The sequence below is a fragment of the Rhamphochromis sp. 'chilingali' genome, assembly GCF_963969265.1.
Source record: "Rhamphochromis sp. 'chilingali' genome assembly, chromosome: 8".
In the NCBI taxonomy this organism is placed as follows: Eukaryota; Metazoa; Chordata; class Actinopteri; order Cichliformes; family Cichlidae; genus Rhamphochromis; species Rhamphochromis sp. 'chilingali'.
This window is the reverse complement of record NC_137935.1, coordinates 28,214,350-28,233,738: the sequence shown is the minus strand read 5'-3', so window position 1 is coordinate 28,233,738 and position 19,389 is coordinate 28,214,350. Positions and strand designations below refer to the sequence as shown.

At 43.1% G+C, this 19,389-nt stretch overlaps 2 protein-coding genes across 2 annotated transcripts in view; both read left to right on the top strand.

Moving 5' to 3' along the window:
* The window catches only part of trip12 (thyroid hormone receptor interactor 12), a 26,888-nt gene extending 24,080 nt beyond the window's left edge, over positions 1-2,808 (top strand). Inside the window, exons 33-41 of the mRNA XM_080889864.1 lie at positions 4-119; positions 206-320; positions 621-775; positions 888-1,052; positions 1,269-1,433; positions 1,519-1,632; positions 1,872-1,966; positions 2,242-2,345; positions 2,475-2,808. Coding sequence (XP_080745990.1) covers positions 4-119; positions 206-320; positions 621-775; positions 888-1,052; positions 1,269-1,433; positions 1,519-1,632; positions 1,872-1,966; positions 2,242-2,345; positions 2,475-2,671 — 1,226 coding nt within the window. The 3' untranslated portion in view covers positions 2,672-2,808. The remainder of the gene's footprint in view (positions 1-3; positions 120-205; positions 321-620; positions 776-887; positions 1,053-1,268; positions 1,434-1,518; positions 1,633-1,871; positions 1,967-2,241; positions 2,346-2,474) is intronic.
* A 4,605-nt stretch (positions 2,809-7,413) lies between these two features.
* Positions 7,414-19,389, top strand: part of dner (delta/notch-like EGF repeat containing) — a 76,571-nt gene continuing 64,595 nt past the window's right edge. The window contains exon 1 of the mRNA XM_080889007.1: positions 7,414-7,784. Coding sequence (XP_080745133.1) covers positions 7,440-7,784 — 345 coding nt within the window. The 5' untranslated portion in view covers positions 7,414-7,439. The remainder of the gene's footprint in view (positions 7,785-19,389) is intronic.

The window sequence follows — 19,389 nt, the reverse complement described above, 5'->3', positions numbered from 1 at the left end:
CTGTTATGCTGTGTTTTCAGAGGACGATAAACCGCGACGAGCTCCTAAAACAGGCAGAGTCTGTGATGCAGGATCTCGGCAGCTCCAGGGCAATGCTCGAGATTCAGTATGAGAATGAGGTATTTAAGTTTCTCGTATCTGAATACTCAAACTCTGAAAGAAAATAGGAGGAAAGTTTGGACTTTGTTTTCCCTCTCCTTTTCAGGTGGGCACAGGTCTCGGTCCCACTCAGGAGTTCTACGCTCTGGTGTCTCAGGAGCTTCAGCGCGCCGATCTTGGTCTTTGGAGAGGCGAAGAGGTTACTCTGGCCAATCCAAAAGGTACCAGCTTATATCCTGCAACTGTGAACAGACGTGCGGGAAATGATGAAAAGTGTTGTTAAATGACGCGAGTCTGTTAATACAAAACTCATTATCGAGGTAGTCTTCATCTCATTAGTCAGGCGTTAATGAAAGTGCTTAAGTTTGGTTTTTGAAGGATGTCGTTATTTAGGGGCCACTGATTTTAATTGATCAGTTTTCCCAAGAAGATATGACTGGAAGCGAGAAATGCATTTTTATTCATATTTAATGTTACAGTATCTTGTATTAACTTTCAGTGACCGCCTTCTTGTTTTGCAGGAAACCAAGAGGGAACCAAGTACATGTTCAGCTCCAGAGGACTGTTTGCTGTTCCCTTCGGCAGGACGACCAAACCAGCGCACATAGCCAAAATCAAAATGAAGTTCCGTTTCTTAGGAAAGCTAATGGCTAAAGCCATAATGGACTTCAGACTGGTAACGGCCTCCATTTTCATCTCTTGCACACCGTTTAGCATGCGGAGGCTGTAAACATTTACATGTTAAAACAAACTTTCTGACCTGATCCTGTCCTCCTCCTCGTCTTTAGCTGGATCTGCCCTTGGGGCTGCCATTTTATAAGTGGATGCTACGGCATGAGATGTCTATAAGCTCCCACGACCTGGTGAACATTGATCCCGGTGTTGCCAAGTCAATCCAACACTTGGAGGATATTATCCGCCAAAAGAAGAGGCTGGAGCAAGACCGATCACAGGTAGAGCGCAGAGAGCTTGTGTTTAATGAAATTAGCCCAGAGTATTGTTCTGTGGAACGATGCCTCTAAACTTACTTAGAGATACTGCTGTTGGTAGTGCTCCCCCTTCTTTGTACATATTTTGGTGTCTCTTACCTTTAGATCATACTTTATACCCAGAGCAGTTCTCCCTCACTTTTCTCTGCTAACCTGTTTGTCCTCGTTTGTTTCCATCAGACGAGGGAGACGCTACAGCAGGCTCTCGAGAGCCTGAACATGAATGGCTGCTCAGTGGAGGACCTGGGTTTGGACTTCACCCTTCCAGGATTCCCAAATATTGAGCTGAAAAAGGGCGGCAAAGACGTCCCAGTCACAATCTACAACCTGGAGGAGTACCTCAGGGTATTTGAGTTTTTCTAACAACCCACGCTTTTATCAATCCTCCCCCCGTCCCCACTGTTCTTAATGTTTTGCTTTGTCCCTGTAGTTGGTGGTGTACTGGACTCTAAATGAAGGAGTGTCCAGACAATTTGAGTCTTTTAGGGAAGGGTTTGAGTCGGTCTTCCCGTTACATCACCTGCAGTATTTCTACCCAGAGGAGGTAAGAAACTTTGTTTTGTTTACTGCGTGGTAGTCATTTTAAATCTATCTGTAATGATGAAATTCAGCAGTTTTCAACAGTGTGTCAGCATTGCTTACAGCCGCACTCGGTGTGTTTTTAGGAATGCAGGGTAGACAAAAATGGGTCAAATATAGACACGAGTTGTTTACACTTTTGGTAAAGTAAATCCTGTGCTCATAGTTTGGATTTTCTCATTCCGTTCTCACTTTAACATTTAGCTTGACCAGTTGCTGTGTGGCAGTAAATCGGAGACGTGGGATGTCAAGACGCTGATGGAGTGTTGTCGACCGGATCACGGATACACACATGACAGGTGAGACAGTCTGTGGCTCTTAAGTTTTAGATCGTTGTAAATCTCAGCGTTCTTCAGTATTTATGCGAAGAATTTGGCTGATGGTGGCAAAGCATGATCAATTCCACATTCCTGGCTCTTACTGGAAATATCGTGACTCTCGTTTCTAGTAAACAGAACCCACAGTGCAGTCAGCTAGTTGCACCAGTTTTACCATCATTGCAAAGCAGAGGAGTATTTTTGATCATTTTAGTAACACAGTAACTTTTCTCAACCATTTCATCCCGTTTTTGCAGCCGTGCAGTTCGATTCCTGTTTGAGGTGTTGAGCAGCTTCGATGCCGAACAGCAAAGACTCTTTCTGCAGTTTGTCACAGGAAGCCCAAGACTGCCTGTCGGAGGTGAGGCGCATCATACACACACGCACACCATTTAATGAGCCTGACATGTGACTCTTAATCAAATAAACTCGGATGTGTTTGTACTGCAAGTCTGCCCCGCGCTCACCCGCTGTTGCCCTTGCACGGCAGGTTTCCGGAGCCTGAACCCACCTCTGACAATTGTGAGGAAGACGTTTGAGTCGACGGAGAATCCAGACGACTTCCTCCCCTCAGTCATGACCTGCGTCAACTACCTGAAGCTGCCTGACTACTCCAGCATAGAGATCATGCGAGAGAAACTGTTGATTGCGGCTCGCGAGGGCCAGCAGTCTTTCCACCTTTCCTGATCTCGCCACATCTCAACATTAAAATGCCTTCTACAGCAGCCGATGAAATCATGACTTCCTCCTTAGTTTTTTTGTAATCACACACATTAAGGCTACATGTACAGCCTTCTTGTTAGAGAAAGCAGCTTGCAGAAAAATTAAGACTCTAAATATATATTTGCTGCCCCCGTCTCTCAAAAAAAGGAGGGGAAAAAAAAGAAAAATGGAAGGGTGTTCCATGACGCAGAACTTAAAATATAAAGAGAGTAAAATCTTATATCAGTAGTTGAGTAATGTTAAAAAAGATGAAAACATCTGGGTGACATTTTAAATTGCTATGTGATATTTAAACAAGACAAAAAAGACAAAAAAAAAGGGATGTCTCCTCTCCAGAGTGGTGGACAGCATCACTGGGTGACGGGGGAGGAAGGGGAGCGGGGAGGGCGGGTTCCATTGAGCAAGCTAGGTTTACTTTAGCTCCAAAGATCATTTGTACAGACAAATTTGCAGACTTTGCTCATTCTACACATTTGATAGAATAGCTCTTTGTTTTCACGTCTCCCCCTCAGTTCGACTGTTCGCGTTCTGTTCTGTATTATATTCGCCCCCAGTTCGTGTGTTGCATTGTTATTATAATTTTTTATTTTGATTTGGTTCGGCTTCCCCCTCCCCCCAGTGTGTCTTTGCTTCAAGTTGTGGAAATGAAAGTTGCAGTTGGTTGAATGCGGGTAGTGATGAGCTCATATTATCTTTTTTTTTTTTTTTTTTTTTCTCTCCCCCTCGCTCTCTCTCCCTCTGCTCCTTCTGAGATTGTGTTCTGGCCTCATTTCCGAGAGCTTCAGCTCAAATGAAGAGTTGTAACTAATGTGTTGACCAGGTAAATTTTTTTTGCTCTTATTTTAATAGAGTTGGCGTCTTTCTGTTGGATCCTACCGGACGCGTAGGGTTATCTTGGTAGACCAAGCTCTGAGCAACCCTCAACACATAATGTAGCTGGGCACAAAGTTTGGCTGGTCTCATTTTTATCGTTTCATAGCCAGATTAGCATTTCAAGTTCATTTTCTGGAATAAAATATATATGCAGTTTCACACCCCGTTTGAAGTGGGAATGTCTGCTTTACATCTTTTTTTTTTTTTTTTTTTTTCTATATTGTCTTTATTTCTTGCTGTAGTGTTTTTTTTTTTTTGGGTTTTTTTTGGGTTTTTTTCTTTGCACTGCTGGCTTGGAACAAACTGTGGTGTGCACCTGCAGTCTGTTGCCAGGGGAGGGCGCCACTGTATGCTCTCCTGGCCCCAACGTTCATGTGCTGGTTTCTAAGATCTGCAATAATTTACTGCATCAGGTTCATGTTTTTACCTGAACATAAATAAAGTAACTGTTTGACTCATATTACTGTTTGACTAATGCTCTTTGCCATTGCTTTGGCATGTTGGAACCAGCTGGGTTATTTCATAGTTCTTGAACAGTTTTCAGAGGTTCCCCCAAAGCTCAATGTTTTTCAACACCTGTCATTCTGGATCACAGGACTCCACGGTTTCCTGGTGGAAATGATTTGCTGTGGAGACGGTAACCATTTACAGGTCGCCTGTTGGGCATGGTTTGACAACAAAAGAGCTTAGCTTTAGATTTAACGTCGCATAAGATGTGTTTGGAACACAAAGCCATTTTCCATTTTGGACGTCTGTTTGTAGAAAATGGTTTCATTGATTAAAAATGTAAAAACAAAACATGTTGGTTTCATCTGACAAACATCTCCGTGGACTGATGTTTAAACGTCAACCTCTCTTCACGAGCTGTGCCTGCAGTAATGCCAGTGTTCAGAGCCACTTGGTGCATTGTGAGGTGAACATTTTCACCTCACAATGCACCAAGTGGCACCAGTGGACATTCATTATGGAAATGGGGAAGGTTGAGGCCAGGATGACATAGACAGCAGAAAGGTTTTGTATTGATCACATTGAGCATGCTGCAACAACCTGCAGCTGTTTTAAATGACTGACGGCATCAATCTTACATTATGGACAAGGTCAAGGACTGTTACAACTTTTGATTTCACGGCATAGGAAACGGATGTGTGCTTTAATATTTCTCCTGAATTACACTTTCCATGTTATTAGTTTTGATGACTAAAAAAAAAATTATATTTGTAATAAATAAAAGATCTGCTCAAATTCAAAGGTAACCCTGACACTTAGGAAATTTGTCTCTTTCAAAGCCTTACTTGAGTTGCCAGTATAGTTGCAGGGGTGGGCAATTCCAGGCCCCAAGGGCCGGTGTCCTTCAGGTTTTTAGATCTCACCTTGGGTCAACACACCTGAATCACATGATTAGTTCGTTACCAGGCCTCTGGAGAACTTCAGGGCATGTTGATGAGCTAATTTAGCCATTTAGATCAGCTGTGTTGGTTCAAGGACACATCTAAAACCTGCAGGGACACCGGCCCTCGAGGCCTGGAGTTGCCCACCACTGGTAAGGTCTAGAGTTTGAGTACATGATAAAGGCAGGTATCGATCTCTTGTTCCTCATACTAAAGTTTTGGATGTACAGTGCATCAATGCTTCATTTGTTCCATATTCTGTCATGTTACTCCAAAATAGATGAAACTTGTTTTTCACTTCAAACTTTGACACTTGAGCCCGTAATAACACAGTAGAAAGACGTTTGCTTAACATTCTTGCAAATTTATAAAAATATATAACATGTACATAAGGATTCACAGCCTTTGTCACGACACTCAAAATGGATCTCTGGAGCATCCCCATAAGAGCACAAGAGCACCAATGAATTGTGTGTAAACCTCAGAGACAGGATTGTGCCGAGACACAGATCTGGGGAAGAGTACAGAAAAGTTTTTGCACCACTGAAGGTGCCGATAAGCACGGTGGCAACATCATCCATGAATTAAAGTTTCTGTAACCACCAGGACTCTTCAAACAGAAGCCGCCACATGGCAGCCTGCAGGGAGTTTACCAAAAGGTACCTGAAGGACTCTCAGACCATTAGAAACAACAACTCTTTAGCGTGAATGCCAAGCGTCAGGTCTGGAGGAAACCAGGCACCAATCATCACCTGACCATTACCATCCCTACAGTGTGGCATGGTGATGGCAGAGAAACCGAGAGACTAGACTGGGTCGAGGGAAAGATGAATGCAATATTATACAGAGACATCCTTGATGATAACCTTGAGCACTCTCGACCTCTGGACTGGGGCAAACGTTCATCTTCTAACAGCACACTAACTCTAAGCACGCAGCGTCCATCCTGTAGATTATTGCCATCTTGTGGTCGCAGTCAGCTATTGTCTCTGAAGACTGCAGTCTCTTATTTTGGCCTCATAAGAAACTGCAGCTCCCCATGTCCTGTAAACCTTGACTGGACCTGAGCGAATTGAGAGGTATTCGGGACACTGAATTGAAGACCGCCTCGCTTCCACGTGATTTATGACCTCAGTAAACTTTTCCTTTTTTCGAGTTTACGTTTGAAGTCTTATTTTTAAAGCAGGTGCGTCAGATTCTGCGATTTATAATTTAATTTAAAGTGAAACGAATGGTCTCGGTGAGACCTGCTGATCTCTGTCTTCAAAGAGATGGAAACAGCTGGACTGTGATATCATTGAGGTGCTGTCCGTTTTTTATTTACAGTCTACGTCTGTCTTTTCGTTATGTCCACAGCTGTCAGGTTGTCATACTTCCTGTAATCAATATATTGGCTTTGACATCGACCGCTACATGAACATGATCAACTGTAATCACCTACTGCAGGATTTTGAACAACAAAGAACTGCATCATATTAAAAACCATGTCTGCTCAAAGTAAAATCTACCCCAAAAGAGAACTGATGGCAACATTTTAAACACATTTCTTGGCACAGTTCACTGATGCTCTTAAAGCTAAAAAGCAAGGGATTTGAACTCATTTTAAGACAGCTCTAAACATGTCTGTGCTGTTGTGATTTGGGAGGCCTAAATAACCCTTACTTTCAGTTTTATCTATGCACACTTTTTTGTTACAGAACTTTATGGATTAAGTTTTCGGAGCATACCAGCCAAACTCGATCAGCATGATTTTGCAGTATTCAAGCCCAGAGTGCATTATCTCCCTTATGGTAATGCCGCCTGTTATCACTCGAAAGCAGCCAATCTTTTGGCAAAGCTGATGAGTTTTCTCACCAACCCCTCCTTCTCTGCTTTCCCTCCTCCCTGCCTCCTTGGAGGCCAAACTCCAAGAAGAGGATATGGATGATGAGACTCTAAATGAGGAAGGTGCAGTGCTCCTCTTCACTGTTTTTCTGCACAGTGAAGGCAAGCCAGGAGAGGGAGTGTGCATGAAGTTGGTGATGATGATGAGGAGGGGGTAGCGGAGGATGGTGTGTGTGTTTGTGTGTGTGTGTGTGTGTGTGTGTGTGTGTGAGAGAGAGAGTGTCGTCAGCAATCATCGTCACTGTGACTCGGAGGCAGAAAGAAGCAGAGAGCCCTCCCCTTCTCCTCTCGCATCCCTACCTTCTCTCCATCAGCCAGTCTCCTCTCAGTCATTCTACCCGCGCACAGCTGAGCCTCAGCATCCAACCAGCCTGCCTCCTCCTCTGCCCCTCTCTCGCTCTCTCCTCCTTTCACACACACCACACACACATTTCTCATATACCTCTCAGTTGCTGCTGAGCCCGGTCAACAGGAGCAGCAGCTCTGAGCAAAGGCGCAAAAGAAACACACAACCTTTTCCCCTGCACCCCCCCCCCCCCCCCCCCCAAACAAAGAAAAGAAAAGAAAACCAGACTAAGAGGATCAAGATGAGGATGAGTGTGTTCAGTGTGCCGGCAGTTCCTTGTTGCCGTCCCACAAAGAACGCAGGGAGCTTCACGTCCCCCCTGCTTCTCACCGTCCTGCTCCTGACCAGCGGCAGCAACAGCAGCAGCATCGGGGCCGTCCCCTCTCCGTTCCAGCTGGCCCCGGACACCCCGGCACCGGCCGAGCCCACCCCGACCCAGGCGACACCTCGTCCGGACCCCTGCGAAGGCAGACCCTGCCTCAACAGGGGATTCTGCTTGGCCCTCCTCCCCTCGGCAGGCAGGCCAGAGGACATCTGGGAGTACGCGTGTACGTGTAACCAGGGCTTCACTGGACGCAACTGTGAGGTATTTAATTTTTTAACCTTTTGCTACCTGTGTTGTCACACGATGGACTGTGAGCAGTCCCCGTAAGTGATGCTTTTGCTGGAGAAGATTTCACATACTTAGTGAGCAGGAAGTGGAGGTCAAGGAGTAGCCAGTGCAAGTTTGGCAATTTTGTTGGTCATGTGGAGAAAACTGGCACCAGTTGTGTCACTTTCTGTAAAATCACGGTGGGAAAATGTAGTTTAGTTTGGTTTAGTGCACACTTGTGTTATTATAACTAATTGTTTTCAGTTGTGGGAACTTTCACTGCTATTTTAGGATCATAATCGAGGCTTCACCAAAGATGACGTCAGTGACAAACCTGCATCATGTGTCCGTGTTATTTCTACGTGCGCCTTTACACTAGATTAGGCTGAGGGTACACTGCGTTGTAGTGCTCCCCGCTGTTTGCCGATGGTGATTTAATCAAAGCATGTGCTATCACAGAGACATGGAGACGAGTGCTGCGTTGCTGTGGCAACAGGAGGGAAGAGCGGCAGCAGTGCGATGCAAGCGAAAACTATAAATGTGTGTATTTTTATCTGTACCATATATGAAGCGCATATAAGTAGTTTATTATATGTTATAAAACATTATTTTGATGTTATTTATGTGAACTGCAAAGTTACAGTTAACATTGAATTTATCTGCTGCACACTAGTGAGCATGTTCACTGGGGTGTAAACTCAAGTATGGGTGAATTTATTAACACCAGGGATGCAGAGCCACACCAAATTTATTAACTACATCTGGATGGTGATGAATAAGAGAAGTGCTGTTTTTTTTCACATATTCCTGAAGATGCTCACGTCTGTCTTTTAAACCAGCACAGAGCTTTTATTAAGGTAAACTGAGAGCCCACTGGAGAAAGTGTCAGGAGCAAGGTTTTGTTAACATGGCATATTTAAAGAGTTGTTTTACTCCACTGGAAGACAGTTTTGATGAGTGACAAGCTGTTCGCTAGCAGACTTTAACAGAAGCAGATGCTCCTGCCTGAGCTCGGTCTGCTGAAGGTTTCTTCCTGTTTAAAGGGAGTTTTTCCTTCCTACTGTCGCCAAATGCTTGCTCATAGTGTTTCTGTACCTTACAATATAAAGTGTCTTGTGGTGACTGGTGTTATGCTTGGGGCTGTAAAAGTAAAACTGAATTGAATTTAAATGAACAGGACAGAAATTTTCCTCTATTTTCCGTTTCCTTGACGTTAACCTACACTTCAGCTCCACCTTTGTACTCCTGACTAAGCCCTCGTTCTTTTATTCAGTTTGGCACATTTCTGATTTTTGCAAAAATCGCGTCTGCTGCTGGATTAAACGAGCTTCATTTCGAAGCTTAAAATGAGCGAACTGTAGCTGAGCATCTGCAGCATTAGGCTCAATAGGCAGCCAGGCTTCTGAGTCATGCTGGGGTGAAAGAGAGCATCCGCCAGCGGCAGAGAGGATAAATGAGTCTGCCGCAGCATCACGGAGGGGAAACAGCAAGGTGACTGGGTGAACCTCAGCAGAATCACCAACAGGTGGCAGCCATATCCTCCCCCCAGAGTTAGCACCTTTGCATACTGAGTGCTTCCTTACAAAGCATATGCATCCATGTATGTACAATAGAAGACAGGCGCTAGCAGGATCTAAATAATTTAGTGGAGTGTTTAGCAAGGGACACGATCACTGTCTCCTTGGCTGTCCTGGTTTTAACTCTCAGAATAGAAAGCATTTTTTATTTTTACCTCTGCAGCCTGCTTAACTGTTACTCTGGCCCACACGAACCGCAGACGCCGGTGTCATCACACCACCCGAGCTGAGGGGTGACAATTTAATGCAAAGAGGAGAACGCACAACTGCCCAAGCACTCTGCACAGTGTTTTGTTGTGCAGGACGACAACATCCTCTTATGCGCCACAGCTCAGGCCCGGCACAAGACCCGAGCCGGGCCCAGTGGGGAATCATTGATTTTTGTGCTCCCCTGTTGCTTGTTTCTTCTCCATGGAAACTGGAGCAGCAGTCAATTGAGATTTAGTAAATGACCTGACTGGCTGAGCACAAAGCTGGTTTGCATCTCACGTTCTGTGCATGCATCAAAACGCAGATGGTCGAGTGAGAGAGGGGGAGGAGAGACTGAAGAAAAGAGACAGGGCAAAGCAGGAGGAGGACAAGTCATATGGTGGGAAGACGTAGTGGCCTACGGTAGTGCTGTGCCATACTGCAAATTTTGGTATCGACCCAATACCGAGCATACAGGGCCAATATTGCCAACACCAATGCAGAGACTGATGCTTTTAACTTTTAAAGGCAGCTTAAGTAGGGAACAGCGGTGTGTCATGATTTATGAGATGATGAATGATCATCAATCTGCCAAATCTGAACATATTTTCATGACCAGTAGCACAAGTCGATGGTGTTCCCACAGTACACGCAGAACTGTTTCCAGTGTTTTAATATACAGCTGTAAAGAACTTCTACACAATGCTATACTTCCTCATTCACTGCAACACGTTGCTGCTGTGCACAGCAGGGCATGGAGGAGGGGGCGGAGCAAAGTGTGCCTGCATGAGAGGAGCGGTGTTTGTCTACTTTCTGATGAACGGGTGCAACGCACTGAACTTAGGCGAGTGAAACACAGCAAAATATCGATCCCGTCACGCTAGTATCGATCTGATATCTGTAGCAGCATTGGTATCGATCCTATCGATATTTGGATCGATCCGCCTACTCCTAGCTTAAGAAATGAGAATGAAGAAAGGAGAAACAGTGACAGAAAGCTATGAAAAGTCCACACTTTCCTCCTCTTTTAGTCTAAATTCTACCTCCAGCCTGTGACGCTGCTCACAAAGCTGAATCTGTGAAACAAAACTTGCACAGTGTGCTTACTTTTAAGTCTTTGTTGTGCCTTGGGATATTTTGCGACATATTTTAAGTTCTGCGGCTAATCCTGCTTTGTTACTTACCTCCCTGGCAGTGTGTATACTGCTCTAATCAAAGCAGACTAATGCAAACCACAGCAGTGGGCAACATGGGGAAAATAAACCCTCTAAGTGTTTCTCTCTGGGTTTAATATTTGCCTGTACCTTTTTTTTTTTTCCTGGATAGCGGCCTGTAAGCTGTCCTGATGGAATTTACTGCCACTGGCCTTTCTGCGAGTTATTAGCTGCTCAGCCGCTCACTTATTCATTACTGAAGGGCCTGTTGTGCACCCTGACGGATTTGCTAGCTTGCTCTACAACACAGTAGGGCTGTTACAGCACCAAACAGCCATCCGTCATGAAGCAAATTCACGGAGTGCTTGCTGCATGGGTTACTAAGCCAGTCAGCTACTGCATATTAAAGCAGTGGATCATAGCAGAATTTGCAGACTAAACTACAGCCCTGGCATTATAAACACAGAATTCATTTTTATTTGCTGCTATTCAGAGAGGTGATATATGGCACATGAGTTATTAGCCTCTACAGCAGGCAGGTCTGCCCCAGCTTAATAAGCTCATATGAGCATGTCAGCGCTGCGAAGAACTAGCGGCGTTTCAAGTCTTTTGATGATGATCTTTTTAGATCTCAGCTGGAAGATTTGCCAATCATTATTCTCTCTCATTACCCACTCATGCTTTCTCTGTTGTGCTGTTACATAAGCATAGTTGAAATCTTCAGGCTTCTTGCACCCTTTTCTAACATCTGTGGCTTCGTGGGCAGATCTAACCAGTGGAAGCTTAGCTTAGCTTAGCATGCAAGACTCGAAACATGAGTGAGACCCTAAGCTGCACCTATTCCTTATGCTGGCTCACTACATCCATGTACCTTCTAATCTTGTCCATCCTGGCCAGTCCCAGTGAAAATCTTAACACCTTCAGCTCTGCCTCCTGTCTGTATTCTATCTAGTTTCTACTACTCTCTCCAGAGCATACCTCCACCTCTCCAGGCTGTCTTCCACCTGCTCCCTACTGTCACTACAGATCATATTGTTGTCGGTTTATGGGCTCAGTCACTCATTTTGGTTCAATTTAAATACATGATCCAGGTTGTATATTTCAGAAAGGAGCTATACTTATTGGCTCATGACTTCCGATCGACCAATGAGCCCGCAGTTTCTCTACTCACAAAGATGACAAGGCTGGAAATGCTCATCTCGAGCCTTCTCATGTCAGTAGGTGACGTCATGCTGGCTACAGCTGAGTCTGTGTCTGTCATCAGGTCAAAAACCTTTACTAAATGTTCAAAAACCAGCGTATGAACATAATAAGTAACAATTTTACTAATGTGGTTGTTACATATAGCGTCTTTCTGTGCTAGAAGACATATCACAAGTCAAATAAAGCACTTCTCTGCTGCTCTGCTCCGTGTGTCATAAAGGAACAGACACGTGGAGCAGAGCTGACACCTGCACAGTGGGGAAGAGGAAGACAGGTAAGTAAAGGCAAAGTTTCCGAACTTGACAACTCATTTTGTTACTGTCAGTGCAATAAAAATGCAATAATCAGCTGTCACTCCGACGAACGATGTGAAATAATCCGCTGTTATATCATTCAGGTCATATGTACATATGCAGTTATACTATTCTGTTTTGCATTTATAGTTTGTATAGTTGTTTGTATAGTGAATTGTGGTCACATTCCTTGTTTTTGTGCACAAATTTGGCCAAATAAAGATGATTCTGATCCACACAGTGGGGTTGCAGGCAAAATAAATACATTTCCATATTCATAGAAGGAAAAATATCGGCTAAATATATGTAGAATCAGAAGCTTTTCTAATGCGCAAACAGATTATTTTCAGATATTACCTCTAGAGAGAACATAAGAAAACAAAAATCAAAAGAAGTCCAAAGAAGTAACTAAACTGTACAAACAGTACTTTACTAGTATAAATAAAAGTATTCAAAGCTAATAACAATGATTTGTTGTTAATTCTGTTTTGTTCTACAAATTATTCTACTGGAATAAGTCTTTCGTCATTCACCCTAATGTAATTTTTCCTCACAGTCTTTTTGAAAGCTCCGGTTGATGGTTGAACAGTGTTGGACTTGGCGCCCTGCAGTGTTTGTGGTTGGTAGGAAAGGGAGAACCATCCCTATCACATTTTTATAGACGGTATAAGAAGACAACTGAATTGTGCAGCACCAACACATAATAATAATGTAAAAAGGCGAGGTTAACCCACTACATAATAAAACCCACGCTGCTGAAAGTAGAAAGCATTTACAGGACCTGGAAATGTTCCCTCCAATACAGGAATGACACACCACTTAACATTACTTACAATATTATTTGTATCTCCTTTCCGTAAAATACCTGACATTACACACTATTTAAAATTTACATACACACTTAGTCGCTTAGCCAATTTACTTAGGAGCTACAAAAATTACTTACAGTATAATTTGTGTCTCCTTTTTTGGGGGGGGATTCTACATTTTTCTAAGATCCAGAAGCAGGCTGAAGACGTTTATTAGACTTTAAAACATAAATGCAGCGAGAGTCACCAGCAATTCTTTCAAAAAGTTTCGAGCAGGAAGCAAAATTAATGTTCTAATGACAGACGGTTTATTTTCTTTTCCAGCTGCATGTGCCAACTCTTCAATGAAAAGATCGTTCTCCTGACAGGACTCTGCGAAAGTAAACAAAACCAAGTCCTGAAGCTCTTTTTAATTGGAAGAGAAGGGAGTCTGTGTGTGGGTGTGTGGCGGTCAGCTCTTGTCTCACAGGACCATTCACTCTGCTGCTACAGATACAGCCTGAGCTACATCCAATTAAGCGGAGCTCAGAGCTCATCACCAGCCTTTGGTCTCTTTGATATCCCTGGCTTGTTAGTCAGCGGGAAGACAGCAAGCATAAAGAATACATTTCTATTTATATATGCTGTATACTGTGCATCAGTAAGTTTGCTTATCCTCTTTATTTTGTAAAGAATGTGGTTGTCAGTGAATCGTTGTTTGTTTAGAAGATTTTCCACATGGCAAAGCTGATGATTCTGAATCATACAAGACTGCGAACTAACATTCCTGTGCATCACATCAGTCTCTATGAACTGCCCTGACTGAGGATCATAACTGGGACTGAAATGGTCAGAAAAACCTACTTTAGTGTTAGCTGACTGCCGATTCTAATTGCTTGAATAAATAAGATTTCTTGGTGGGTAATATCAGCGAATTTCTAACTGGATATTACACCACGTACCACTTAAATGCAGGTTCAGACCAGGCACAAGGATCAGCAGAACAAGATGCAAGGCTTTAATCTTTGCTTTACCAACCAGTCGTTATGTAAAGATCTCAGGTCACGCTGATGCCACAATGTTGAAAGTCGAATTTCCCATTAAAGGAGTCCATGGTTACTTTTAAAACTTTTTCTGTTTTATGTCCAGCTTCTTTGCCTCACTCTAATTACGAATAAAGACAAATTTTAAGGCTGATTAAATAGTTTTTCTTTCTTTCATTGGAAGAGAGATTCTTCTCATATTCTTAAAAGGTGTTGAATAGATGGATGCTGAAGTTGCTGTTACTAAAACCTTCAGTTCTCATTACACCTTAGTGAAGGCTAAACTTGAATAAAGCAGCGGGCAGTGCAATGGAAATGTGTCAAAATCTCTTTGTGACAAAGACAAAAATAGGTTCTGATTCTAGTAAGCGGATAAACTGTTAGCAAAGAGAAACATGGCTGCTTGTTTAATTAGGTACAGATGAATGAAGGGATGCTAGCAGGCTGCTTATGCCCCCACTGATACCTTTGATTTGATATCTACCCTTCAGCAAAAAGAGCCTTCTTTGAGCTATTATCACTCAGGTGTTGGTGGTGTTCATGTCGATGTCCCGAGGCATACACGTGCCGCCTTTGAACAGGAAGGCTTGAGGCCAAAGACTCTGGTCATTTCCATATCACACATCACCTGCTCTTTTGATCTGGGGAAAGAGTACGAGGAGACGCTGGTGTGAGGATTAGTGAAGCCTAATACAAATGCGGTGGATATGAGCTGCTCAAAAGCAAGTGCACATGCTGCCGTGATTTCAATCACACTGGTTGTTTCGCATGTGTGTTTTTTTTTTTTTAGACAGACTGACAGTAGTAGTGTTGTTCTAGGTGGTGACTTCAATCTCCTGAGTCAAAAAGTCCACTGCTGATTGAACCATCTCTACAGCTGCTGCACTGGATGATCTGGAGACAGATATCTGTATGTCTGTTGTTTGGTCAGTGCTCAGAATGCACACAGTCTCAGAACTGTTGCCTATTCTCTGGTGATGGTTTTATCAGCTATTTTAAAACATAACCTCAATCTACTCACGCTGTAATCAATGAATGGTGCGCTGAGCAGAAGGTCTTGTACAGATATTAGATTACTGTCTGGATATTCATTATCTACACTCGAAGCCCCAAAATACTGGCAGCTGTATCCAGAGGTTGAGTCAAAAAAACAATAACCAGTGAGTTTTCAGGTTGTTTGAAGTATTGTAGTTAAAATTTGCACAAAGATTCAGCGTGCCCTGAAGACTTTTCCTTTAATGCCACCATCAGGTTCAGTTACGTGGTTCAGAGTGAAATATCTCCTCTATTGGATAAAATCACTTTAGCATTTCATCAAATTTAAATGTGCAGGCTTGTAAGGTTTTGGGTCATCAGGATTAAATACCTCTATGATAGGTTTACTAGCATGGTAACACGTTAATTTAAAGGGGCGGTGCACATTGCTGGGCAGTCAAGGTTCTGGTTGCCTAGGTAACCCTCGAATTTATTTGCCACTTTGTCATATTGTTACTGTAACCTGGTAGTTTAATAATGAATGACGACCAAAAGTTTTTATTATAGTCAAACCAACCAGTTATGATTCCTCATGAGTGATCAACCAAGACCCCCATTCACAACCCACTCAGAGGCACAGCAGAGTGGAGTCTTAACTTAGCAGAAATCACTGTCATAAAGTACGGACTGCAGGCTCAAATGGAGACTTTTGAGACCAATTTCTTAAACAGAAAATAAACTTTTACTGAGGTAATCTGAAAAGGGGCAAAAAATAAAACAACAGAGCAAGCACATGAAGGAGGGCAACAGCGACAAAGGATGACTCAACAAAGAGGAGATGAAAACTGAGGATTTAAATAGATAAAGGAAGATAATCAAGGAGAACGGAAACGCCGCGTTAACATAGCTCAGCTGAAACTAATTAAGACAATGACAAGAGAAGTAAAACTTACAACAAAGCACAAGAGACAGAGAACCAAATGGGGAGAAAATGGGAGAAATTTTACATACCCCCCTAAAATTTTTGAAAGTGTTAGAAAATATGTTATTCATAATTCAATTGGTGGTTACAGAACAGCGCAGAATTCATTATTAAAGCAAGTCATCCACCGCACTGGTCAGCTAACAACAAGCAAAATATAATACCGCTGTTCAACCTCAATCATTTTTCTTTTCTTGTTCTTTTTCATACAGCCCTGCCCACTCGAGTATCTGCAGCCGCCCACCCCCCGGCGCGCTCATCGTGAATGGGGCTTTTGTGTCTGTGTCATTTGCTCTTTAATTCTTCTTTTGCCTGGCAGCAAAACATCCACCTCCTGTCCTGGATAGAAAAGTCATTACAATTCTCCCTGTGGTTTCGTGTTTTTTTTTCTATTGCGTTTCATCTGCCCTCTTTTCTATTTATATATTTAATGGAGCAGCAGCCAGTTTCATCGCTAGTCACTGTATAATATAAAAATGGCTGTGCAGCTCTTACTCAGCACTAATTCCCCCCGATTATAACCCTCACTGTGACACCATCATTTTACTGTCGCTTGTAATGATTAGTCTTGTTGTTGCTCCTGTCAACATAATCAGGGTCTGTATCAGGGGTGTGGAAGGTTTGAGTATGTGTTTCATGAGTTTTTTTAAAAAAAATCTTTATTTGCAAGCTACTAGCTACTCCAGCTTTAAAGTGTATAAATGATTTCTGCTGTATTTTTTTTCCTTCTTGATTCTGGATGATGTAAGCAGGAGGGGTTTTCCTTATATGGCCATCTCAGAAACACACAGAGCCCAGTACAGCGCCCCCACCCACCACGGAGAAAGCACAAGACAGGAGAGCTCTGTATGAAGTCTTTCTAGCAGCAAAGAAAACCTCTAGCAGCTAAATACATGCAGACAAAGCCATAACTTTACTTTGAGTGGTCACTAGGACATACAAACTCCATATACAGAATCACCAGTCTGTAGCCCATCTCTCTTTCTTGTCCTCTCTATGAATGGAAGATGCAAAAAAAAAAAAAAAAAGGTAAAACATATGTTAGCCATGCTAACCAGCATCGTTCTGCATTACTTTGATATTTGAAAAACAACCAACAGATTTCTGTGACAGACTCAGATTTTCATCATTGCGCACAGAGATTTCTCCAGATTTTGAGACCTTGTTGATGATATTATGCTTTATAGACACAGAAGACAAAGAAGTCGTCCGCAGGTGCGCATTCACTGTCAAAATAAAAGAAGCGCACCAGATAAGAAGTTGCAACACGTGTTTGCGTACATAAGATTTTCTGGAGGAGGACAGACTTTGGTGTTCCTCCACCTCCAAAGAAATGTCAGAAGGAGTCCGAACCACAAAAGAAGCGCATATTCTCGGAAAAGCGGTTGCAGGAGGTGAGCTGGCTTCAAACAAATGATGAACGCACAGAGACGTGGTGCAGAATATGCCGAGAAAATCCCACTCTAGCGGACAAAAACAGTGCCTTTTATATGGACGCAAATGTGAGCATGTGCGCGTTGGAACTTCTTATCTGGTGCGCGTCTTTTATTTTGCCAAAAAACCTAATGAGCTTCAAAATCTTCCTCCGGCTGTTTCTTTTTAGTTTCACTTGCTTTTCCAGTTTTCTGCTGCCCCTGTCCCAACTGTTCTTAGATGTGTTACTGCCACTGTTCATTCAATCCCTGCACTCCTGGCTCAGACATCAACACAGACCCAGTGTTAAAAATGTATCTTTTTTTAATCTAACTTGTTGTTATTTGTTCATAAATTTGCTGGGTTGGACTCTATTTATAGCTTATAAATGAAGCTGTGAGTGCTGGCCTGTTTACTTCTGCAGCAGCTGCCTGTGACGTCTTTGTTATTTTCCTTTTCACGCTGACTGTTTTTCAGTCTCACTTTGGCCACATTTTAATGATAGTGTTAATAACCACATGTAAACAGTTAACACTTACAGTGACAATATAGGAGCAAGATGCATTTGAAAACTGCTTGTCCTCCATGGTTTAGGGTAGTTTATAGGTTTGGGCTTGCAGAGACGTGTCCTGAGTTCTGATCCATACAAATGCCTTCGAAGAGAGACCGGCAGCAGAGCGAGCGCGTGAATCATCCTCTGCTCTGTTGCCCTCTATCTTCCAAAACATGGTGACTCAGTGACAGATGCAGAACTGACTCCTGCCATCTCTTTCTCAAACACAACTTGTCAGTCAGGTTTATATGACAATATGTTATTTAATGAGGCCAGCTGGGAGACACGCCACCACGCTGTGGCAAGTGTCTGTGTACTGGTGTGTGTTATGAACGTCTTCTCTCAGCTGCAGACAATAAATGCCAGCTTAATCCAAAAAAAATCCCTTCAGGACCAGTCGAGCACCTCCGACAGAGAGACGAGCGGGGCGCAGTCACCAGCCTGAGGCGTTAGACACAGAGATTAGCTCGTATTAACAGCTGGGCCCGTCTTTCAGTTGATAGGAGAGGCGCTGTGGAAAATTTGGCTGTCTGTTGGAGATTGTGGTAGAAATGTATTCATCAGGAAGTACACAGATGACAATAAAGAAGTTCCACTTGTTTTTGTAGTGGAAGGGAGAGCTCTGACTCGAGCACATGCATCCAAATCAGTGTTCAAACAGACTGAAATCAATGTAACCAACTGATAATAGTATTATAGTAATAATAGTATCATATTATTTTTATTACTGCTACTACTTACTACTAATAAAAATAATGTATGTGATGCTAAATTGGTTGTGAGCTTGAATGTTGTATTGGTTGGACTGTATCAAAAGTCTCATTTTAGTTTAAGCCACTTTTAACAGTTGGTCACATGACCGTTTCTAAATTACCTAGAAAATGCTTTCTGGTTGTTATTACTATAGTTATACCATTACAGTTGGATGTCCTGAGACCGGTCTCGAGACCACTTTTACGTGGTCTTGGTCTTGTCTTGGTCTCGTTGTCTCAGGTCGAGATAGTGGTCGGGAGATTTGGAGTCAACAGCATCCATGACACACAACGTAACGTTCGATAATGTGTCATGCGCAAAAGCATCAGCTCTAAGAGCCGTGCTTAGAGAGTGCTTTGTAGTGAATCAGAAGAGTCGACTCCCATTGAGCGAGAGCCGGCTCCTCACTTAATTTCCTTTCGCTGCTCAGCTCTCACACAGTGGCTCAGCTATGCTCCAATCCCTGCATATTGTGGCCAATCACATGCGAGGATATAGGATAATATCATTATGTGAAAAACAGAGAGGGTGAGAGATGCGACGGTCAAGTGGAGCGTGCGTCTGTCCTCTCAGTACGCGAGTGAGACAGTAGACAGCGGTGAGGAGGGCTGTGCGAGTGCATAACACATAAATATGCCTGACACCAGTAAACGAAGCAGCATCTGGCTGCAGTTTA